The sequence below is a fragment of the Elaeis guineensis genome, chromosome 16 (assembly GCF_000442705.2).
Source record: "Elaeis guineensis isolate ETL-2024a chromosome 16, EG11, whole genome shotgun sequence".
Classification (NCBI taxonomy): domain Eukaryota; kingdom Viridiplantae; phylum Streptophyta; class Magnoliopsida; order Arecales; family Arecaceae; genus Elaeis; species Elaeis guineensis.
In genome coordinates, this window is record NC_026008.2 from 20,160,655 (window position 1) to 20,186,050 (window position 25,396).

General features: G+C 36.6%; 1 protein-coding gene across 5 annotated transcripts; it reads right to left on the reverse strand.

The window, feature by feature from the left end:
• Positions 1–2,572: 2,572 nt before the first annotated feature.
• On the reverse strand, positions 2,573–25,286 carry LOC105033910 (5'-methylthioadenosine/S-adenosylhomocysteine nucleosidase). 5 transcript variants are annotated; one of them, XM_019846807.3, is made up of 10 exons: positions 24,961–25,268; positions 24,804–24,862; positions 21,393–21,473; positions 16,659–16,765; positions 14,809–14,883; positions 12,081–12,155; positions 11,546–11,638; positions 8,720–8,869; positions 3,196–3,348; positions 2,573–2,766 (listed from the first exon to the last, which is right to left on the reverse strand). In XM_019846807.3, exons 2-10 carry the CDS (start codon positions 24,811–24,813, stop codon positions 2,665–2,667), a joined length of 846 nt encoding a protein of 281 aa, XP_019702366.1. In that variant the 5' UTR covers positions 24,814–24,862; positions 24,961–25,268; the 3' UTR covers positions 2,573–2,664. The 5 variants fall into 5 exon arrangements, with proteins under 5 accessions (XP_019702366.1, XP_019702365.1, XP_010907188.1 ...); XM_019846806.3 differs by having other exon boundaries at positions 24,804–24,870; positions 24,961–25,267; XM_010908886.4 differs by having other exon boundaries at positions 21,393–21,484; positions 24,804–24,870; positions 24,961–25,267.
• Between the last annotated feature and the right edge of the window lie 110 nt (positions 25,287–25,396).

Here is a 25,396-nt window from a genome sequence, read left to right on the forward strand (position 1 = left end):
ACACCCGAAAAGGGCCTAGAAGCCATGGTCATCGGAAAGACAACCTTTGCTTTGGTCGAAAAAATGTCAGGGATCTTGTGCCTCGGCTCCTTACCACCACCACATCAGGAGATTTTGACCAAGGTCGGGAAGGACCCGAAGTGGTGGCCTTCTTCCTCTTCAGGGGCTCGACCTATGTAGGCGGGCTGAACTCTTCCTCTTCTTCATAACCGCGAGGTGTCGAATATGAGCTTCATCTTTGCAACGATGAAAACAAGAGAAAGTCAGTAGTCTATAGCAATAAAAAAAGCAAAAATAAGGGCAAAAAGCACAAAGAATGGTGACCTACATTAGGGAGCGATGTGACTGATACCCACATCGAATAGATCCTGATCGGTCAAAAGATTCTTGAATTGAGAGAAATGGACCCCAACCAGCTTCTAGTAGTCTTCCAAGTCCTCTTCGAGTGGATATTTTCTAGAGTTCAGTTTCAGCCTAGGACGGTCCTAAGTGATCCTAAAACCCCACGGTTGGTCTGAAGAAATAAAAAAATACATATTCTTCTAACTATATACCGAAGATGAAAGACCTACTACGATCTTACACTTCGATCGAGGAGAAAAATACCACGAGCCCTTATCGTATATGTGTTTCTTCAAAGAAAAGAGAGATTGAAAGAGTGAGCATCAAAGAGAAACCATAATGATGTCGTCGATCAAAATAAGGGCCATTAAGGACCTGATCCCTACGGAGCGAACTGGATGGGAAAAATCTAGTAATAATCTAAAAGATTACAGATGAAAGGGTGAAGGAAGAATTGAAGGTCACAAAGAAGTGCCTCTTCATAAAAAGCAACACAACCCTCTAGAGGTTTAGAAACCCTACCTTCCCTATCAAGAGCTACTAACCTAAAAGGCAATGGAATAAAATACTAAACCCGAAACTCCTTCAAGTCGGATTCAATGAGATGGAACCCTTCATGGTTGGGTCCTAAGGATGCTCGTCACCGATCATGAGGAGCCTCATCAGTGGCTTCCTGAGGAGCTACCCAAGAAGGACTCGGATGTTTAGGGCTACTATCCTTCTTCTATCTACGAGGAGCCATGGAGTCTAAGGAAAAGGCTAAGAAAACTATCGAGAAAGCCGAAGAACCTAAGTTTAGGAGATGAAGGAGAAGAAAAGAACACCGACTGAAGGATGTCTTATCAAAAACTTGATCAAGAAATGTTGGAAGATGCTTGCTCGGTTAAGAGACCTCAAGAACGAAGGCAACGGCAATGATAGAGAGATGAAGACCATTCTCAAATGACCAAATAAATATGGAAATGTCAATTATTGTGATTCCTAAAATCTCATGATCCGACACCTAAGCATGCCACTTGGCACTGTTTGGTGGACTAAGGTGGCGTATTAGAAACTGCTTCTTTTGAAATCATTGCGACGCCTCGAGCCTCACCTTGACATTGCCGTAGGAAGGACATGTCAACATTTTTTTCAAATTCAGACGACGTGCCCCTCATATTCCACAACGAATAATTAATACAAAATGAGAGGCGATGGTTTAACAGTGGAGATCACGCCGTTGTAGGTGGTCGGACCAAAGAGTGCCCAATGACTGTGAACACTATCTGAGGAGCCGAACTCGCTTCATATCGAATGATCTCTGAAGTGGTGCTCAACCTCTTCGACCCGAAAAGTGAAGCTTTGCAAAGACGTGGGAGCTCACCGCAGCACACACCATGGAAGTCAAGTGATGGACTACTTCCCAATGCTAAATACTTCATACCGAGAAGTGGGGACAAGTATTGAACCAAAATTGACCCACCTGATGATGTCCGATCTTTGAAGACATGATAGATATCTGACATCATAATGAGGATGACCTGAGATGCATGCCCTATGCATTAACGATGTCATTGGCAGATGGCTGATCACATTAGGTCGGTTCTTAGATGAAATCAATGTCACCAACTTTTAGCCGACCTGACCTCATCGCCACCTCAAATCTCTACAAACTACATTATAATTCCTACAAACTAGTCTACGGATTAGAAACCATAGATAATCACTGATGAATTGACATTCTGTTGCAATAATTCACCACTTCTCTAAACATAGATGGCCGGTCCTGTAACAACTTGCCGACACCCACTACTCTGGCTCTAACAGCCTCTACTCCAATTCTGACAAGTATTAACTACCTAGCAAACTTTTCTATAAAAATAAAGGATAAGAGAAAAAAAAAAGGATTCTAAATACTCCATGCACTCTCATCATCTTTTTTTCATTGCTCTCCCCCTAACACTTTCTGACTTAACCATCGAAAGATCCCTCATTGAAGAACCTCCACCTTTTTTTCTGATATGTGCAGATTTTCTTGCAAATCCTCAAAGTCCAGACCAATACTCAACTACTCTAGCTTGGCAGGTGATCTGCATTGTCCTACTACCTCACCATCTAGGAAGAGAGGCACAGCAACAGAATTGAACAAAGATAACTTGTATCAATACAAGAAACGACCAACTCTGCAAGTGGATACTCTGAAAATTAAAGCTATGAAAGGAGAATTTTATAATACAAGAATTTAATCCCATTTGTCTAATAAAAAGCAATTTTACTCCCCTTTATTAAATGGCATATATCAAAAGACAGCTTGATCATCCAACTTAAACAAAATCATGTAGTTCACCAGCCAGTGTTCCCAAGCAAGAAAATCCCAGTAGATCCCATCAACAACAGAATATGCCCCTCGGTGAGTCTGGAAATCAGCTTTGCCACCAGGTTCTTCTGCTCTCCACGGACAAAACAAAATCTTTGTTGAAGGTTTTTATAAAGCCAGATAAAGCTACAACACGAGTATTTTATCAAAAGCTTCCATGATCCATGCATATAAACATCTATCTTATGTAGGCAAACAATCCTCATACGGTAGAATGCCGTCTTTAAATGCTATCAAAAAAGGGTTTATTTATAATAAAAGTTCCTGGGGCTTTGTTCAAAAAATAGATGTGTAACAGGCCTCATTATTAGCCCATATATTGTAGAGGCTCCAACAGGCTGATCATACACCAGTAGAAGTGAAACGTAGCACCTGAGCCTAACAGTATCGGTATCAAGGACCCTTGAAATTATGGGAGGGTGATGATCTATTTATAAATGACCGAGGGATAGACTTCAAAGCTCAGACAGGCATTTACCACTTAAAAAATCAATCACCTGGCTAACAGCCTGGTCCAGTGCAGCAGTTACGGTAACCAAGTTTTGTAAGAACTCTGAAGTGGGCTTCGCTCCATCAACAATGTCTGTTACAGCTTTAACAAAGATTGCTGGGACAGACAGTAAGTCAGCCACATATGCCACTGCTGCTCCCTGGGAAAAGGAATATAGCACAGTTAAAATGTAGTTGAATTAAAGATAAGAAAGAAGCTTCTTGCAATGAAGGAAGAAAACCGAAGAAAACCAAAGAAAACAAGTATCTTTAATGTGCCATCAATGTATGCTTTTATGATTACCCTAATAGCTTTAGAGAAAAAATATACACCAGACCTTGAACTTAAAAGAAGTGCATACACTCTGCTTGTGCTAGCTTGTAGCTTTCCAATACATTATGCATAACTTAAGATGCCACAAAAATGCCGCTGACTCCTTTGCTTTTCAACTGATTTCTTTCAGAATAACAGAAATAATCATCATGATGCAACAACCATGAGAGTGATCCAGGGCAAACTTAGTAAGAAACGTGGGCTGAAATTGATTTGAGCGTGTTAATCAGTTTTTGCCAATAGCTTCTATGTATTGTGATGGAGATCCAAGTTTTGTAAGATATTTTATTAGATTTAATTCAGTAATATTTTTTCTATATTTTTCTTTTATTTTCTGATTATTTTCACTTTTAGTGAGTTATCTTGGACTTTGGGGCCAAAATGAAAAGACGTCAATGCTTATCTAGGAACCTATTGCTGTAGTGCACTACAATTCATGGTACCGTTCGTGGTACAGTAACCATGAACAGTAGCAATGCCTTATAGGGGGCAGTTTTTGGAAATTAAATATAGAGTTGAGTTAGGGTTTTTGTTTTGTTAGAAAAAAGGACTTACTCTTAGTGTTTGATTTAATCAGATTTTATGCAAATTATGAATGAAATAATGGAGTCTCTGGCTTTTTCTACTCTTGTGATGAGATTCCACAATGGGTGCGTGGCCATCAAACCCTAGGTGCGATTCCTAGGTTCTAGAGTATGTCTGGTATTATCTTTTTCCTTCACTTTTTTTTTTTTTTTTTGTGTTGATCCTCTAGAGACATATTTGGTCTTCCTCCCTTGTCTCTTATTCATCCCTCATTGATCTTTCTTTCGAGTTTCACTTCCCATAGATTTTCTTTTCATCATTAAATATCATATTTTCTTTTAGAATATTCCAGCAAGCACAAGATTTCAGTTTTTGGCAATAGCTTGTATACACTGTCATGGAGATTCAAGTTGTGCCATGTTGCATCAGAGGGTTGCAGCTTATATATTTTATTAGATCTGGTTTCATTATTATTTTTCTGTATGTTTCTTCTATTTTCTAGTTATTTTCGGTTTTAGCGGACTGCTTTAAATTTAATGGCTGAAATTAAAAGATCTCAATGCTTATCTAGGAACCTAATTGCTGTAGTGCCTTACTGTTCATGGCATTGTTCACACTACAATGACCGTGAATGGTAACCATGCCTTATTAGGGTTGGCTTTAGGATTTTAAAAAAGAGTTGAATTAGGATTTCTGTTTTGTTATAAAAATGGACTCTTAAGGTTTGATGTAATCAGCCTATGCATATTATGAATCACATACTGGAGTCTTTAATTTTCCTTACACTTTGCATAAGTCCACAATAAAGGTGCAAGGCCTAAGGCCCTCAAACCATAAGTATGATTCCCAGGTTTCTAAGTGAATCTGGTATCTTTTCCCTTCCCCTTACTTTTAATGATGCCTTCAAACCCTACTGCTGCATCTTCTGCATCTCGATGAGATGCAATATCTCCACTCCTACAGCCTTCCACTCCACCTCACCCACTCTTGACAAGGAAGAAAGAGGATGAGATTGAAGACATCACAGATGAGAAGATAGTTTCTACCAACAATGATGGATCTCAGAATACTTGGTCAAGTGGAGAGGATGCCAAGCTTCAGATAGCACATGGAACACAGCTAATGAGCTGCAACAGCTTAACATAGAGTTGCTGGAGAGATACTGCGGCCTCGATGCACCGAAGGCAAATTTTTCCAAGCAGGGAAGAATTGATGGGGATTGCAATGGATTTTGAGTCTACGCAAGGAGAGGCAAGAAAATTTAGAGCCTTTGGATCAACATGGATGACCTAGCGCCATCACAGAAGCTTCATGAATATTATCGAGCATCATTGAAGTTTGTCGAGATTTGGATCTTAGAGTCATTTGTTTCTATTTTAATTATATTTTCTGTTTCAGCCATGTTTTGTTTTGTATGGTATGAAAGAACACAATTTAAGTTAACTAGTTTAGTCACATGTTATTAAAGAGTTCAGAGAGTATTTTAGGAATTAACATAAGGGGGTTACTGTTTATGATCCTGTAGCATTTGTCATGAACATTAACGCTATAGAACCATGCCCTTTTAAGGCTTCTTTTTTTAAAAGTTTTTTATGAACATTGTATGCAGAATTTTTCATCAATGAAATCAAAGTTACGTTTTCTCTATTCTCTGCGTGTGAAGCATAGAAGATGGGTGTAAGGCCCTAGGAAGTGATTCCCTACCAACTTGGTGTGAGATCAGTTTTATTCTTCTCTAAAATATCCCCTGACAGTACTTCCATTTTCTTTTTTTTTTTTTCCTTTTCCTAATTTCTGCCATATTATAGCCTAAAACAATCACTATATGCTTGTTACAATTCTTGCATAGCAATCATTTTACAAGTACCAATAAATACCTATTTCAGATCTCGATTTATCTAAAATTGGATTCATGTGCGTCCAGTCAGATCTAAAATTTCTGTAGACCTGTTAACCCTCTCTATTTGGTTCTAGAAAACCATGCAATCAGTCAGCAAATCCTAAGCCTAGTCCTTGGAGCATGTCAATTCTTACTATAACCAAAAAGGTCATGGATCTTGGGTTGTGGTACACGATCTACAAGAAAGAAACAGGAAAAGTCTGGGTATGGATGATGGTTACAGTGTGTTCACCAATGTGAACGACAATCCATTGCTTTACATCCAGGTTTGAATGCTGCAATAATTGTGAACTGTAACCATACATTATAAGGGGCAGTTTTGGGATCTTAATTTAGAGTTGATTAAGTTTTCTATTTTGTAATAAAAAGGGACTCTTAGAATTTCATATAATCAGACTTTATACAGATTACGAATGAAATAATGAATTCTTTAATATTCTTTACTCCTATGGGGTGATTCTGCAACAAAGTGTGAGGCCTTCAAACCCTAAGTATGAGTCCTAGGTTTCAGAGTGAGTCCAATATTATCTTTTCCCTTCCCTTTATTCCTAGTTTGATCCCACAGAAACTTTGTTTGGTCTTTCGCTTGTTTCTTATTTTGTCTCTTGTAGATCTTATTGTCTCTTTCTTTCTTTCTTTCTTTCGTTCTTTTTTCTTGTGGGAAAGGGGTGGGGGGGCGGTTCACTTACCATATGATTATTTTTGGGTCATATAAATATCAGACTTTCTTTCAGAGTATTCCAGCAAGCACTCTCTTTCAGATATCTAACTGCATAAACCACTAAAATCTCAATTTAAGCCCCAGAATCCTAAACCCTAGGTCAGAATTACCTATTCTCATCACAAATATTATCTTTCTAGTTTGGGTTTCTTGAACTCAGATCAGCAACAGAAATTCCAGGACCTTTTTGATTTCAATCCTATCCTAAACCCTTCTCCCCTTCCCTCAATTGTCCTACATCATATTGTCAACAATCAAGGTTTGCTGTCTCGGTACTGACCCCGTATCGGTACCCTTCTATTATAGTGTCAATACGCGGTATAGTACAAGACAGCAAGGTGTACAGATTATCAGAATGGTACAAGATTGTGCATCAATTCGGTATCAATATGGTACGGTACGTTTAGTATGGTACATATCAACCAGTACAACAAATCTTGGTTAACATGATACAACATAATCCTCATTGTCGTCATTGTTTTTTGTATCATACTGCTCATTTCAAAGCTATCTTGGCAGCTTGTTAATTCACCTCTCTTGAAGAATAAAGATCTAGTCAAAATAGAAAGGGACATTGAAGCAGATGATTAATTCATAGAATCTGAGAACAGCTACCCTCTTAAGGCTCTTAGAGAAAGAAAAGAACCATAATCAATATTCATACCATTGAGACTCATACATATGTGTACTCAAAAGTGAATCTAACTTGACCAATTACCAAACATGCCATTAGGTGAGATGCCAACCATCAAAATTGCCCCTTTTAATGCACTAATTGATCTGACAATGCCAGTTGAGGCTGAAATAACCATACTTTTCTAGCATTCAGCAAGAAGCATCTTGCAAAAAATCCGCATTTATCAGAAGATCTAAAATCAATAAAACTGGATAAATGCTCTCCCAAAAAAAAAAAAAAGAGGAAAGGAATCAAGGAAATATCCTTTAGTTTCTACCCATTCTGGAAACCAAAAATAATCAAGCTAATGCTTGAAGCTCCAACCTCAGCTAATGATCATATAGGGAAAGCATGTCCCTCAACTCTGTCAAACTTTAAAGTACACCTCCCATCCCTTAGCTAGGCTATCTCAAATCATGGATGCCAAAAGATTACATGGTGCAAACACTAAACAAGCCTTCTCCCATATCAGTAGCAGAATGACAAATGACAATAAAATTAAGATGATTCATCAAATGGACACTGCTAATTAATGGCCTGAATCAACCTTTTCAGCAATTTCCAGAAAATGGCTATTAATGTGAAAATATAAGATCATCCTCACTCCACGCCCATATGGTACTCAGAAGTACTCCCCCATATGAGTCACTCTGGCTCAATGCTAATATATAGCGTGTGAGGTATCTGATCAGATAGTGTATGCATTTTCTTTCATATTAGTCAACAAAAAAAGGGTCATCTTAACTCAATGACCTTGTCGATGACTGTTGAGTGCACTCTATGCTAAATCCTAAAGCTCGGTACTTTGGACTTGGGAGAGCTGATTTGGATTCAGATCAACACTAAAGCATCAAAGATTCTCAAGTGAGAATAGAAAGCTTTCTCACAATTTCCTTTAAATGCTTTAACTTATTTTGTAAACCTTTAAAAGTTTCCTGCATTCCGAAAGCTGCTTAAGAAGATGCTAACTGACAAGAGCAAGAGTTCCTAGAACAGAACAAAGGTTCATGTACCTCTAAACTCTTCTTGTTCATGATACGTGCAAGAATTCACAAGGAAGTTCCATTTTCATTTCTTCCCATTTTATGAAAGGTAGTATATCAGAATCTTCTAACACCCTTATTCCCTAGTTCTTACATGTTGCCATGCTTTCTGTAGTTGAGGTTGCAAACACTATCTGCATGGGTTGGCCTGTCACCCAATGACATTAAGGGCCTGTTTAGATGCTGGGAAATTATCTGAAATAAGATCTTTCCAGAAGGCCTTATCTTTTAATCCTATGGTGGAGGGTAAGTAGTTTGAAGAGATCCAACGCAGCTGCAATACAACTAATCCCCTTTTTTAGAATAGTTAACTCAGTTTTAGAGGTGATTTACCTTATCCCTGAAACAAGGATCACTTGTGAGTTGTGATGCTGGCCGCCCCATCTCTTTAAACCATTGCTTGCCATCACCATAATTTTCGTATGGAAAGACTGTGCAGAAGATCTCATTGCATGCATAAGTTCTTCTGACATCCAAACAGGCCTAAGATAATTCATCACAAGAAAAGAAATGAATATGAAGTTGTGCAAATCCTCAAAAGCTCTATAATATTGCAACTACTAAGTTCAATACGGCTAATAATTCAAAATGAAACATAGACTGAAGACTAAAAATAGAGGTCTGGCTAAAACAATGGCTACTAGTACCAAAGGAAAAGTGTTTATGTTAAGGTCTAAAATGCTTAGGGCTGAAACTGGATTGGATACCAGCATATCCATGTCCATATTTGTTTTGTCTGACGAATACAAATATAAATACGGATATATTCGAATGCCAAAATTTATATCCATATTTATTTTAAATCGATATGGATACAATTCGGATACTGAAAGCATGGATATAATTATGAATATAAGTTAGATAATTAAACTTTATGGCTGCATAATCAAAGATATTACTAAATAGATGAGAAATCAAGTTAACAACATTTTTATATGATCGTATATTTTTCTTAAAAATTAATTAGTGCTAATATAAAATTACGTAGGGTTACAAGTAGCTTCGGATATTTAGATACAGATCGAATAGTTGTTTATCGATATCCATTTTTCTTTAACAGATATGGATATGAGTCGGATCCTCAATTTTTTTTTTTATATATGGATTGATTTAGATATAAAAATAGATCCATACAGATTACCATGCCACTTTCACCCTTAAGAATATTGGTACCGGCGCTTGCATCAATATTTCATCCGGCCAATACTGGCACTGTCCTAACTCTTAGGGCGGTCCTACGTCTTGATACCTACAACATAATTATTTTTCCCCCTTTTTTCAATTTTTTACATCTTAAACAAATTTTGAGCAAACATTTTTTTGTATTTTCCATGTTTATATGATTTTTGAGATATTTTGATCATGTTTTCAACATTAAGGAGGCTGGAACATACAGAGGACATGCTAGATCTATGCTCCTTCCCCTCTTTTTTCTACTCTCTCTCTCTCTCCCTCCCTCCCCCCCTTCTTTCTTGGTTTCTAACCGCAACAGACCTATCAAACAAATAAAAGGAAAGCGTGTGGCCACAAGAAGCTCTCTTTCACTTTTTCTTTTCCAAATTTAAAGACCTGGTCAGATCATGCTCAATACCAACTAAACAAACCTTGCTCTCAACCCATTCCTACCAATTTTGACTTAGTAGATATCCCAATATAGTAAAGTATTGGTGTCCCATATCCTATACCAATTCTATTTTCAATCTAAAAGAAACGATTAAGGTCGGCTGTGCCAATGTCAGAGCTTGTATAGGTTAGTTGGTGGCACGATTCAGTACGGCCCCATCCCATTTTGTGTTGGGCCCGAACCAACATAGCAAAAAGAGGGAGAATCAAAGAGAGGAAGGGAGGAGGGACAGAGAGGGACAGGGCGGGGATGCCAGTGGCCACTGGAGGATTGTGGAGGCCCCCGGATGACCAGAAGAGTGGGGGAGAGGGAGAACTGAAAAGAGAAAAATAGAGAGAAAGAAGAGGAGAGAAGGAGAGTGGGGAGGCCGGCGGTGGCCGCCAAACGGTCATAGAGGCCCCCAGATAGTCGAATCATCCTCATTATGAGTCGGCAAAAAAAAAAATAATCACGATCGAAACATGGGCGAGTCGCCCATTTTTCAATTCAACGAGGCTGTGGAGAAGGATCTGACTATTCAGAGGCCTTAGCGGCTCTCCAACGACGACCGCCCTCTCCCTCCCTCCCTCCCTCTCTATCTTTTCCTCTATACGAAGGAGGGCGCAGCTCTAGAGGCTTCGGTGACCCTCCGATGGCCTCGACGGACCTCTGATGGTCTCTCCAGCCTTTCCTTCTCCTTTTCTCCCCCCTTTTTTCCTCCTTTTCCTTCTCTTTCCTCCCGTCCTAGCTAATGTTTCATTTCAAACATCGGAACCATCCCAGTTGGCCACCAATTAGGTTCGGCATACCCTGAATTGGACAGTTCCATTTGGTTTGATAGACCTTGGGTATCGTACTAATAGTACCATCCCATTTCAGCAGATCTTTAATTCTTGGTCTATGTTCAAGCCCAGAAAGCTAAGATTAATAAATTTTATCAATTTTTCCTCCAAATATTCAACTTACTTGATAAACCAAAACTTATATTCCAAGAAATATATATATATATATATATATATATATATATATATATATATATCTTTCCATAAAAGGCAATACAACAAACAAGTTCCTGGACTTGAAGATGTGTTGGACTAAAGAGGCATCATCATAGAGAAAACGACAAGAATATACAAGAGGATGGTAAAGATACTAAATAAAAAAGTAATTTAAAACATAGGTGCAAGCAAATTACACTTGCAAGCAAGAAAGTATAGTTTTTTTAAAAAAAAAAAGATCTACGAAGAACATGTAAACCAGAATCAAACTATCCCTCCATGACCAAAAGATAGTTTTTGGGTCTGGACTTGAAGGCCAGGATCAATGCAACTACCCAACCCACCAACTTCTTCACCCCTAATTATTATCAAAAATATATAACCTTGACCAAACACATTCTCGATATCATGATCCTTATTCTCTTTCCTCACTAACTAACATTCTTCTAGAGGGAAGATACAAGTTATCTGCTGATTCCTTGTATGTACTTCTGAAAATTTTGCTTTGTGTCAGTATTTAATAAGGGGTAAGGGATAGTGGATTGATAAAGAGGTTACCTCCATATCTTTAATTGTAGCGTCATTTGCCAGGATTGATGCTTCATCCTGCGGTGACATATCCAAGGAGTCACCAGTAGACAATTTTCCCACCTGTGGCAAAAGAGCGAGCATTCACCTGTTAAGAGAATCTCCACTTGAAAAAAAAATGTTAAGAATCATCTCCCAGTAAGTACTCAAGAAGAAGTCTTATAAGATGCTATATGGGAAAAACAGGAAAACAAGTCAACATAATTTTCCTCTGCCATTTAGGTAGTATAATAGTCTATATACCTAAATATGAGGAAGATGAAGAATTATATTGAAATGGACATTCATTTTGACCAAAGGCTAATGTAGACCTTCTAAGGTACTCATCTATTAAGCATCATGATGAAGGAAAATCAATACTCATAAACTACATAAGCTAGTTGAAGTGTTAAAACATATTGATCTGAACTTCCTGTGATATTCCTACCCCTATTGTGGTTTGTCCTATTAGCAAAAGGATATAAATTGAGATGTACTTGATCAAAATGCAGTAACAGGTAACCACCTTCAAGTTGAGTTCTTTTAGAAGATTAGGAGTAGAGAAGGTACGCCGAGATCCAATTCCATACATATCAAAAACCTGCACAGGTATAAAAATTAGGTAAGGTATTATGTATAAGGAATTCTAGCAAAAAAGGAAAACAGTTTGATATGTGAATATATAAATAAATAGAAACTTCTCCTCCCACCGCATAATGGCTTGATCAATAAAATGAAACAAATATTAAATGATTGCTATCAATTGAGAAAATTGAAACTTAAACATGTCGCCAATGTTCCAAGCAATGGCATAACAGAAGATGCAAAGCCGTGTAAACAATCTTTTCTATTAGTGGTGTAAACATCCTTTCTGTTATGCCAACAAATGTAAACATATGTGCGAGCATCCCATGCAAGAATAGATAATCATGCACATGGAAACACCAAGCTTGCAAAAGCATACAAATACAAGCTTGGCCTGTCAGCATCAACAACTGCTCACAAAGATAGAGGTTCATTCTTCATGGAGACTTCATGACAAGTTGTGCTTCATAGTTGACTACCCCAATTCAATAGGAAACGGCTTGGAAGATGATTGCTGGATGGAAATATATGCTGAATTTCAACTCTATATCATGGAAATATTTTATCTAATAATCTTCTTCGTAATTGAATCCTTGGTCATTTTTGCATATTACTAAATCAGCTATTCTCAACAAGAGAATCAAGTCTCTAACTTCTACCTCAACATCCCCATATCATATGCAGCATGGTGATAGCAAGATTAATATTAGATACAACAACCATCTTCCAAGACATAATAGCCACAATGGAGACACATTCCTTTGGCTTACTTTTGGGTTATTCAATTAAAAAAAGAAAAGTGTTCCTTTTGGGTTACAACTTACATGTATACATCAATAAGGATGAAAGCTATAAAATTCAAACTATTTAAATGCTATCTTAATTAACTTCAGTGGTGCATTTCACAACCCTGCTTCCTCCTTTGAGCTAGTTTCTCCTTTTAAATTCAATCAATAGTTGTTATGATAATGAGCTCAATACACTTTTAATTCAGTCTTCAGGGTGATTTGTTTTGGCAAAGACATACTGTTTTTTGCACACTTAACAATAGTCCCATGCAAGATTCGCCAAACCAGTACCAGAGGGGGTATGGGCAAGCAATCGATTTGGCATGGTACAGGTTCATACCGTGCCACTCTGGGGTGTATCGAGACAAGGAGAGCAGGAGAAATGGAGAATGAGAAAGGAAAAGAGAAAGGGAGGGAGGTAGAGGAAGGGAGGGAGAGAGGGAGAGGAAAAAGGAAGAGAGGTAGGAGACTAAGGGACTAAGAGAGAGAGGAGTGGGGGGAGAGAGAGAGAGAGGCCGAGGCCTCCGGATTCACCTAAGAGTTCACGAGGACTTTGCGATGATGAGGATGCATCCAACGACAAGCTCCAAGGCTTTGCTTCATGACCAGCATCCAGATCGAAAGGGCATCGAGATCTAACATGAGAAAGGAGCCAAGACATCGTGACAGGAACTGTGAGAGGGGGGAAGCTTACCTTTAGGCGAAGAGAGTGAGAAAGTGGTACGAGAGAACCCTCGAAGGCTCTTGAAGCTCTTGTGAGGAGATGAGTTCTTTTTTAATTTTTTTTTTTTAAAAAACAAACCATTGAAATAGACCTAACCATTTTAGGCCGGTGTTGATCTGGTTTGGTACCAGCCGAACCATCCTGTTTGGGTTGATTCAACAATCCTTAGTCCCATCTATGTTAGAAAGAATGATTTTTTTTTAAAAAAAAAAAAAGCTGTCCATGCAGAGATGCCAAGGTTCACCTTTGGTGTTTTGCATTATAGAGTTAGTACGTCCCATCAATTTACTACATCTCATTTGATATTTTGTATTTCATTTTTTGGATTCACTTTCTTATAGATTTCTCCTTATATTCTTTTAGTTTTTTCCTCTTTTTTCTTGGCTGCCTTGACCTCTAGGCACCCGTGTACTAACTAGGTGCTGCATGGCCCACATGCCAACTGTTTGTCTCCTACACTCTTTTAGAACATTGGTAAGAAAAAAATATAATAGAATTCTTTCCCTTTATTCAGAAGATTTCATAATCTTAAAATATAGTTTCTCTTCAAAGCTGTAAAACTCTCACATTTTCTTAGCCCTAGCCATGTTGATTCCAATTCTTTTTTGTTGATCATCTAAATAATCTTGGAGCTGGTGAAGCTGAAAATATGAGCAAAGGTGGAGGCAGACGAAGCATTAGGGTATTTTCAGCTACAATTAACATAGTGTCTTCTTTAGCTTTGGATCACTGAATAATTTTTAATTTATGACAGGCAACCTCTCCTGAACAGAAAAAAGTGACTAATGGAAAGTGATGCTATTTTTTTTCCATGGCATGGCTTGCATGCTGAAAAATATCTTTCTATGGTGCAGAACAGGTGACTAAAACACAAAGGGTTACTTATCGGATATAAGAAATGACCTATAAAATGGCAAAGTTGTTTCTGATTACTAAAGGCATCTCTTAATAATACACGAAGTTCCAGGACTTCACCTGTACTTGGGGCACAATAAACTTGTTTACCTAAAGAGAGATGTTTAACTTTGCCGATAGGAAAATTTCCTCGGACAGAACAAGATAATTCAGTTTTGACTTCTGCAAATATTATTGTATCCATGAAATCAAGAAAAACTAGTCACTGTAAATAATTTTGTAACATGTATAGAAAAACTCACAGGGATTGGTATCCTTCTATCATGAAAAGCAACATTAGATGCAAGGTACACATCCCCAACACATGCTCCTTTTGCCTGAAATGTCCACAACTCGACGTTTTCATTCTTGTTATATAATCTGATTATATTGTGCTCAAAAGAAAAAAAAAAAAAAAAGAAAATGTTACAAATTGAAAACCGCAGGCAACTAATGTATACAATCATTATTGTTTAGAACGAAGAAATAGTATAAAAACTAAAAAGTGTAACCAAATATAAATTATTCATGGTTCAAAAGAGTATAAATACAAACATAAGCCAATATCCACAAAGTAAAATAAAGTGTAATCAAGCATTAGAACATGTACTTCAGAATAATTTTTCATAGTCATTCTCAAAACCTGAAATAGGCCCTTTGGTTTAGGACCAAGAATCACATATATTTTGCAAGAAATCTTCATCATACTTGAAAGAAGATAATCAGGTCAACCAGCATAACCAAAGAACATAAAAGTAGGCTATGTCAAGGAGGGGACCTTGCCATGTTGCAAGATGGAAATGGGACAAACTGGTAGATATGGCAAAAGTAAGCATATGGCAGGTGATTTTTCATGTCAACAGCTTTGAGCATCTTTAATTAGAACATATTGAATAGTTAACTACCAAGCAATACTCTTAAGTAAAAAATGGAACAGTTGCAGGTAAATGTTATCGAAATATAAATAGGTTACACACTTAGGGAACAAAAGGTCATGCCACTGAAAGCTTCATGCCAAAAAACTAAGGGAGAGAACATACAGAGAATACAAAAAAAAAAAAGGACTGAAAAAAAAACCTATAAAAAGTAAAAATCCTACAAAGGTCTTGGTGCAGGTAAAGAACATATGATTTGTCTATTCTTCAAACAATTATCATGTACAATTTCAGAAGAATCTTGAAGTGAGAGATAATATAGTATAAATGCTGCAGAGGTGATCAGTTCATCCTCGCAACTGGTACTTATTCAAATTATGAATGTGCAGTTAAATGATCACCACTATAGACCATCTTGCCAAGCATATTAAAATGGAATCCCTCTAATCATTTAATCAAGACTTTTATTCCACTAATCAAAAATTTTACAATTAAAAGTTCGTCTATTTCTTATAAATTATAGCATTGAGAATCCACATCATGACTGAAAAGTTGGATTCTTTAAATATAACTTGCATCAGTACCTTTGACCTGAAGGCATGCTATCCATTACCAATTCATTTTATTTACTCCACTAAGGAGAGCTATCCATCACTTTCATAATATAGCTGATGTCAAGATCAAGTGGAAGTGGAAGATCCACAAAGGAGTCAAACATCAGCACTAATCCAGGAAGAAAATTTGCATGACTAACCCCCAGCCACCATGCCACAACCGCCCCCCCCCCCCCCAAAAAAAAAAACACACACAGAAACCAAAAAATAAAAAAATAAAAAAAGAGATGATAAAAAAGAGGAAGAAGAAAGGAAAAAGAAACCCATCCAATCCCCACAAAAAGAATGAACAGTTGTTGACATCCAAAAGAATTTTACAAAGTCTTAAATATAATTTAAGGGATATGAATTCTCAATGTTTTTTTCTAAGGATTATATACTAGAGTTTCCACTTGATCCATTGCCGTAATGATCATGATCCACACCGGTTTAAGGTTGGGTACTAAAGAATAACTTGAGGATGAGGTTCAAATGATCAGACATGAAATTTCATGCATGAACTGGAGTGAATGCTGATATCTTCTTTCAAAGGTCAGGATGCATCTACACTGATTTGAACTATGTTAATTATGTTTAGGATGGGTTCTAGGTAACAAAAATCCTTCTCAACAAGTAGAAACATACCCTAGAGCCACCAGCAGTGCCCACATTAATGATGAGGTCTGGGTTCAATGCTTGAATGGAAGCATATGTGACAAGAGATGCTGATATCATGCCTACACTATCAACTCCTGCAAGAATTATGCAGGACTCAAATGTAGAAGGAAGAAGGAAACTATAAAACAAAACAAGACATTATAAAAAGCTTTTATTTCACATAATAATATTTTCGAACATTTTGAGTTGTTTCTATTGACATGAGAACAATAAACTATTGCTGCTGCAGTTGAGTTATTTCTATTGTCATTCCTAGGTAATTTACTTAGACTTACCTGCCCTTTACTCTCCTGCCAAATATCTAAGATAAACATAAGGCCTAAATATCAAAGTACCAATACCAGTACTGGTAGCGGCGGGAAACCAAACCAATATAGTCCAAATATGCACCCAAACTGCTACCAGTACCTAATTTTTTCTTTTTCTTTATTTTTTCTATTGTTATAGAGTTATTATTAGGGTCAGCGCTGTTTTACAGCCCATGTCTTAAAGTTTCTATAAGGATTATGGGTGGCATGTACATATTGTTAGGAAACGCCATCACATGACGATCCGGTATACATGCAGAGATTTCAAAAATTTTAAACACACAGCGGAAAAAAAATTCAAAAACTTTTCAGCATCGTTTTAGGACAATCATACAACATAACGACCCTCGTTATGCCAAGATAATCTTATGCCAGAACGATGTTAAAACAAATCTATAATTAGATCTAATCTAATCAAGCATGTATATAGAGATCATATCTCAACATAACCCAGGCATTATCATATGTACAAGATTAAGATTCTAGCAAAAATAAAAATATGATTTTTAACTTTGAGCGGGTAGATCTTCACCACGATCCGATGATCTGTGAATATCTTCATGGTCTGTTGAAGCACGATCTGATGATTTATGAATGTCTTCAAGGTCCTTTTGAAGCTGCACAAGTGTCCGACCTCTACAGGTATCCACATGAGGCTGATCTGATTAGAAAATCCCAATCTCACCGGGGTGCTAGCTCCTTTGCAAAAATTACTTCTTGGATTTCGAATCTTTGATCTCTTTTGATTCTCTTCTCAAAGAAATCAAAGAGATCCGTAGGAGGATCAAGAAATCAGATCTAATCTGATTACTTTTTCCTTTCTATTCTCAAGAGAAAGAAGAAGATCTTGAAAGAAAGAACAAGAGATCTAATCTCTTTTCTCTTCTTTTTCGTCCAACTCTTGGATTGATCATGGAGGAGAAACTATGTCCAACTCTTGGACATCTATGGAGATGAAATACATGTCCATCTCTTGGTTTGTCCATTTGTGGAGAAGAAGGGAGAGAAAGGGCCATGTCCATCTCTTGGACAAATGAGAGAGATAAAGAAGAGCCTTCCTTACAACCAACTCTTGGTTGTAAAAAGGAAAGGAGAGGCCCCAACAACCTCACGCCAAACACTTTGTGCGTCCCCTTTTTTCTTTTTCGTTCTTTTTCACGCCACAAACTCTCATAACCACCATGAGAGATCTCAAGGAGGCGCCCCCTTTTAAACCTTATCACATAGGATTTGTTAGGGTTTGTTAAAGTCCCTAAAAGAGGACTCTACATCTTGCCGCCCTCCTCTTTAGTGCCGACTTTCTCCACGCAAAGATCATGAAAATCCATGGTAAAAACCTGCTTGGGCATCTCTCTTGGGCATGGATAAGGGGAGAGAGTCCCATTAAATTGGGACTCTAGTTTTCTAACTTAATTCCAATCTAATTCGAATCTAATTCGAATCTAAATTGAGCCAAAGTCAATCAGAAATTAAATCCAAATTCTATTTGGACTAGAAAATCCAAATTAAACCAAACCCAATCAGATCCAATCTGATTTAATTCAGTCCATATTTGATCAAATCAAATAATTATCAATATTTGCAAATTAGTCCTCTTATAACTTACTCTTAACAAGTCCTTCATGTAACTTTTACATATTAGTTCAATCATCAATCAAATTGATAATTAGATGCTTTTGCAAATCGAAATCGCTATTCGACATCTCGATCAGTCAGGACCTCTTTTGTGTATAATCTCGTAGGTTCTATTCTGTCTAGTAGTGAGATATATTTTGATCTTCATCAAAATATCATTGAAACTTCTTTCAATAAATTAGAGCAATTTCAATTTTGTCCATCAAGGATCATCAATCATCAAGACGACACTCGACGAGTCTCACGATCTACCAGTGACACCTAGCAGTATATAGTGGCAACCCAGCAGAATGGACGGAATGAACCTCTAGATGTAGTTACCGTGTGATTCAGTTCTTCTATCGTGAGTCTCGACTAGACAGAGTTATGAAAAACTCGTCAAACCCCATCATCTATCATTGCAAGATCGACTCGACTCAAGTTCACTTGTGAATTTTCGTAAAAACTCTTTTTCAGTATTCACACTTATTTTGGCTAAAGATTTTCTGAACTCAATCTCACGAATTGCATAGAATTTCTCTTTTTTCTACTAAGATTGATAGATCCCATCTAGGTGCATACCCTATTCCTACAATGAACCTACTGCAGCCAACATACACTTCAAGACTCCATATAGCTACGAGATCGAGTTATGGTATAATCAAACTACAGTAACTTCATTGTGAACAGCCAAAACACCGTAGGTCAAAGAACCATTCACACTACTACAGCATCGAGAATGTCACTGACGAGTGAGTCGATATGCAAGTGACTTCTTGTGTTGGTCACGCTCAGCATCCTTGTTCCCTAACAAGTGCCTGCACTCTTGCTCAGTGTCCCCACACTGTAGACTTGAGACTTGTCTATCCATAAGGAAGCGATCCATGCACCAACCTATTTAGATCGATCATCATCCTCATGATGATCCTACGGTCCGAAGCAATTTATGAATTAACCACCAATGACGCATACCTCAAATTCTCAACTCTTGAGAATATATGTCATCATCTTGTTAATTCATTAGACGATTCATAGACACATACACTACATGAATAGTTATTAACTATAATTAGATCAAGTATGAAATTATGTTCTTGAAAGAATTGATGTGTCAGTCCGATTGACTTTTAGGGCATACATCTAACACATATCTATACTGCAATATGCCATTATATTTCCTTTGTGAAACTATATTTCCTTTGTGAAACTATAGAAAACACATCAAAAAAGTTCAAAAAATTGTAGTTAAATACCCAGCCTGTAACATATCCAAAACTTGTTGAATGAAGAAAATTTAATGCGGTTTCTCTTGAGGTAGGTGGTCTTCAGCCTTTTTTCATGGTAAGAAAAGAGATGAAAGATGACCATTTTAACCTCACACCAACCTCTTCTAGGCTTGGGTTTGACCAGACCCATGCTGAATTGGCCAAATCTAAGGTCTCCTAAACAACATCACTCTCTTTCTCCCTCCATCATTCTCTTATACAGTCAGAACACTCTTCAAAATATTGAAACAATTATTGATTTTTCTCCCATTACAAAATTGATATTACAATTTATTGATGAGTTAATTACAACTGATTGAAGAAATATTTAAGTTCTACAAACTATTGATGTCAAATATGATCGCCAATAGCGTTGGTTTTTTCTGTCATTTGTTATTGTTGCCTCTTGTATACTTATATTCAACTAGATAACTATTCAAATATTTTAGAAAGCTTACGTTTCTTAGCTTTGTTATTTTATTCCCAATCTGACCCTATCCCATAACCAGATTCCCTTCCAATCGAGGATGGTACACAGTATGGACCAGTATAAATTGGAACTTTTATTCTTGTACCATCCTTGTGCCCAACTATCATTTTAGCAAAATATTTATGTATGTATGTCCGTATGCATGCATGCGAGCATGCATGCATGTATGTATGTAAAAAACTGATTCTATGTATGGTTTGCCTTCATATACAGTGCCCTTAGGCCATCAATAGCAAAATATATAGTGAATATGATAACAGCACTTATTTTGGAAAAGTTTATACTTTATAGTTTGTCTAGAGAGAGAGCATCAGAAGTTAGCATATTATAAACATCATTTATCCACCACAAAATTGCATCAGGCTAAATTATTCTTGAAGTATTATTGTCTTAGATCCTTCCAAAGTTATGTACAAGACTCAATCACCTTTTAGACAAGGCTTGTACACACCAACACAACATCCCTATCTCCTCAGCAGAGTTTAACTTCAAACCCCAATTCTGGCCTTAATATAGAACAGACTATGGAAGCGTATGTAAAACTGAACTTCTTCACTACATGATCATGCAGAAATCTAAATGAAAAATCCAAAAAAGAGGGTTTTTTTTTTGTGTGTGTGTGTTTTGGGGGGAGGGGTTGGGGGGTTGGGGTCCTAATTTAACACCACCATTTGGAACTTAAAAGCAATGTCACTAGGCAGCCACTCTTACTGAACTATTGAAGAGTAACCACACTAAAATAGCACATATATTGAAATTCAATGTTTTGGGAAATCAATCATATACAAAGCCAGGTAAGGAATAGGAAAGACAAAAGTTCTCACACAAACAAGCACCAACTTCTATATTGCTCCTCAATCACATAGCCGGCATGGTGCTGATAGAAAAGGGAGCTATAAAAGAGTTAGACATGAGCTTTGTAACTTTTTTTTGAGATTTGTCTTATGCTGGTACTTGATGAACAAAAATCTGGTCAATATCATGTGGATCATGCATTGATAATGGAAAAATATGGAAAGCTTACCCAGAACTGAATCTTTCCCTGGCCAGACTAAATTTATATGCAATTCTTTGTATAAACCGTGATATCTAATCCATGGAACACCTGTAGGAAACCTGTTATATAAGTAAGCAAAAATTCAAAAAAAGAAACAAAAAGAAAAAAAATCAAGTCATAAAACCAATAAGGAGGAAGAAGGAATATTGTAGATCACAAACTGCATCAGAACAGACAGACAGCTAAACTAAAAGAGACAAAATTTAACCAAAGAGTATAATTTATCACTCATGTCATCAAAGTTATACCAAAATCTCAGGCATCTATTAATATTTGGTTTGCTAGAATAAGAAAAAGAATGAAAAATATTCGTAAAATTCTTGATGCACTTCACTAACCTAAAAAGGAATTAGAAGCATTCTAAAGTATAAGTTAAATGAGTACATTATTTCCCACTTCAGTTGACAGAAACTACTCAACAGTCAGAAATGAAGAAACAAAAAAAAAGGGGGCATTTGACCACAATCTACCACACGTAAAAGAAATTATTTGTAAAGTAAACAAATCACAAAACATCTACCAGCAATACAAATAATGGCATATGCTATAGAATCTCAATATAGAGAATGAGTAAACAAGTGTGCTTCTAGTTGCTCCTAGAAAAGAAATAAAGTTTTGAAAGTTTCATGATCGACATGTTGAAATATAGATAGCATCATAGGTTAGAAAAACCTAGGACTAGAGTATTAATGATGAAAATGTTAGTGCCAATAGCTAGTAAATCTAAGAAAAATGAGTTAGCATGATCGTCAAATATCAATTGGGACCATACAATCAAGTGCAATAGCAACAATTACAAGCACTGCCATGGTTAAGGGCTTGAATTTGTATAGAATATTGATGAAAATATAGAATAAGACCAAAACAACTCGGAAGATAATTATGAAGGAGAACTCCTGACAGCTTATGGATGAAGCATGAAAACAAAAGTTTCATCCTTCAGGCATGAAGCTTACAACTTGAGGCAAGGTCAATAAACATTGTGTTGAGACTAGCCTATCAACCAAATTGTTTCAGATTTTTATGAATACAAATAGGAAGGTTGGATTTGAACACATCCAGGTGTATGCAAGAGCAAAATGATGGGGTATGTGAATTGGCCGAGGGGGGGGACTATGTTCAAAAATCTTTATCTGTGTTATAGATATAAAATTCACAATAAAATATAAAATAAGTCCAAAATATATATTTTTTAATATTAGTTGTGTTGTATTAACTTAGACTATACTTGACTCGGGTACAAGGTTCACTATCTTGGCACCAGACCTTGTACCAGTACTATCCTATTACAATATCAATATGCAGTTTGGTACCATACGAAATAGTATACGGATGTTGGTATAATATGAGACAACATATCAATTCGACACCAGTACGATAGGGTACACCCCATACCAAACGATACAGCAAAGCATGGGTACAAGTGGGTATAGCTTTTTGTACATTTTTACTATAAAAGGAATGCTCTTGGGAGCAGCTTGACATTGTGCAACCTTAAGCATTAGGATTATGTCCAAAGAAAAAAAGAAGATGGTGAAAAGCATCATTAGATAATGTATTTCCCTTATCCATCACATCAGCATCTTTGTCTTCACCATTGTTTTGTTATTAAGTGGTCTCCCCCTCTCTTTTTTACAAACAAATGGAGTTTTTTTTTCTTTTGTCATGCTATTCTCTTTTCTTTTTCCCCTAAAACTTTGTTTCTCTTGTTCTTATTCTCTATCTAATTAATGTTGCATTCATCATTTATATGACCTAACACCACCAATAGGTATGTACACTAAGGACAACAGATGGCATAGAGTTGGAAGTATTTGAGACACGGGTTACATGTATAATATGTGTTGACACTTAGGACTACAAACACATACTTCACACATATAATATGTGATCCAAGTAGTTTCCCCTTACCTTATTAAGCCAAACTTCCTTGATTCTGCCTTTAAAACTTTTACAACCTTGTGATGAAGAAGTTAGTTATTGAAAGCAAAAAGATTAGAAGGAATCACAAAACTGACTAGGATAGATTATGTAAGCTGTCCCCATCATGGTTTTGCTGCTATTGGTTCACATGCTCCCAATAATCCTTGTTTACTCTCCAGCTATTTTACTAAGGAACAAGAAAGGTTTTGTTCATCACATATTATGTCAAACCTAACCATCCATATTCAATCAAGGCCCATCATTAGGAAGTTACACTTCCTACCACAGGTTATATATAGATTCCAAGATGTCTAATCAATCTAAGAGCTTGCTCTTTTGTGAATAAATATCATGAAAAAGTTGATCAACTTTCCCATTGACTAACTTAACCATATCCTCATGCTTTTTAAGATGGATAAGTTACTTTCCCATGGATAGCATTTATCCATCAAATAAGAAAAAATCTTACCCACCTAGATAGTGGCTAAATTATTTTTCCATCAACCGAGAAAATAATCTTTTTAATTCATTCCTAATATACCCTTAATCTTATAATAAATAATAACATAATATAATATAATATAATAATATATTATATATAATGTATCATAATAATAATATAATATAACATATAATAATAACTATATAATCTACATATTATTATAATATATTATAATAATATAATACTATAATAATAATATAATAATATGTACTAATATAATATCATATATTATACTATATCATTATATATAATAATATTATATAATATATTATAATATATTATATTATATTATAATACACTATAATAATATATCATAATAATATATAATAATAAAATAATATAATATATTATAATATAGTAATATAATAATATAATAATATATTATAATATAATATATTATACTATTATATATATTAATATTTATATAATAAAGAGTATTATGAGAAATATGGATAGATCTTAGCAACTTATCTAGGAAACTAGTAATGCAAAAGAACATGGATAACAAATTCTGAGCCATTTTTTCATGTATAAAAAAATATGGGTAAATTATTTTTCTGTCTAAATGTTGTTGGAAAAATACTTACCTAGAAAAATATAGATTTCTGGGTAAACTTTTTACCCTCAAAAGAACAGGCCCTAAAAGGTAACTTTTAGCATCACAAACATCCAGGAGCACGTGGTCTACCACAATTCCTCAACATCCTCGTCCTTCCACAACAGGCCTTTAACAACTAAATTCCTCTAAATCTATCTACTCAAAATTCAAGTTTGTATCACTTCACAAAATAGACCTCTCAACGTACCTACTCAGAATTCAATCCAAACAGGTAGTGTTTAGCTACAGAAATGAAATATTATGCGAAATTCATTCCTATCACTAGACGACCCAATCACATCTTGAACTTAAACTTCTCGTCTTTAGAAGCAAGAGAGAAGCCAAATATGCTCACAGGGATCCATCGGTGTCCTCAGAGAGCTGGAACTTGTTCACGAGGGGAAGCGCCTCCGTCTGCATCGCTACCAATCGCAGAAAGATCAAATCAGGTAACCAAATCACATATCGAGAGAGAGAGAGAGGAGGAGGGGACCCAAAACCGAGTTCAGTACCTATGATGATGAGGACAGTCGAGATGCGGCGTCCGTCGCCGCCGGCAGCCGTCATCTCAGCTTGAGACGAACCCTCTTCGGCCGGCCGGGCCTCGCCGGCTTTGTCCTCCGGAGGGCCTATGGCTGTCGGAACCCTAAACCCTTCCCTCTCACGCACACGCTCTCCCGTTTATTTCCCTAATCTATTACTCTCCTGATTCGAGGTTGGCTGGGTTTTTAATATGGTAGAATCGTTGTCCGCTCAGAAGAAGCTCCGAAAACGACGGAGCCCCGCGACACCAAACCCACCAGTACGGTACGATTGCCGTTATCTCGCAGCGCCAAGGAAATATTGGACGGCCGATAAATGATTGGGGTTAGAGGTATAACGGCGAAAAAGTGTTATGGAAACGCTCATTGTCCTTTTTTTTTTTTTTTTTTTTTTACTCTTTTAATG

Coding starts and splice junctions, on each gene's coding strand:
- LOC105033910 (XM_010908886.4), bottom strand. CDS start 25,015: ATGACGGCTGCCGGCGGCGACGGACGCCGCATCTCGACTGTCCTCATC. Junction 24,871..24,960: donor GACTGTCCTCATCATCATAG/GTACTGAACTCG, acceptor TGCGATTGGTAG/CGATGCAGACGGAGGCGCTT. Junction 21,485..24,803: donor GAGGACACCGATGGATCCCT/GTGAGCATATTT, acceptor CTTATATAACAG/GTTTCCTACAGGTGTTCCAT.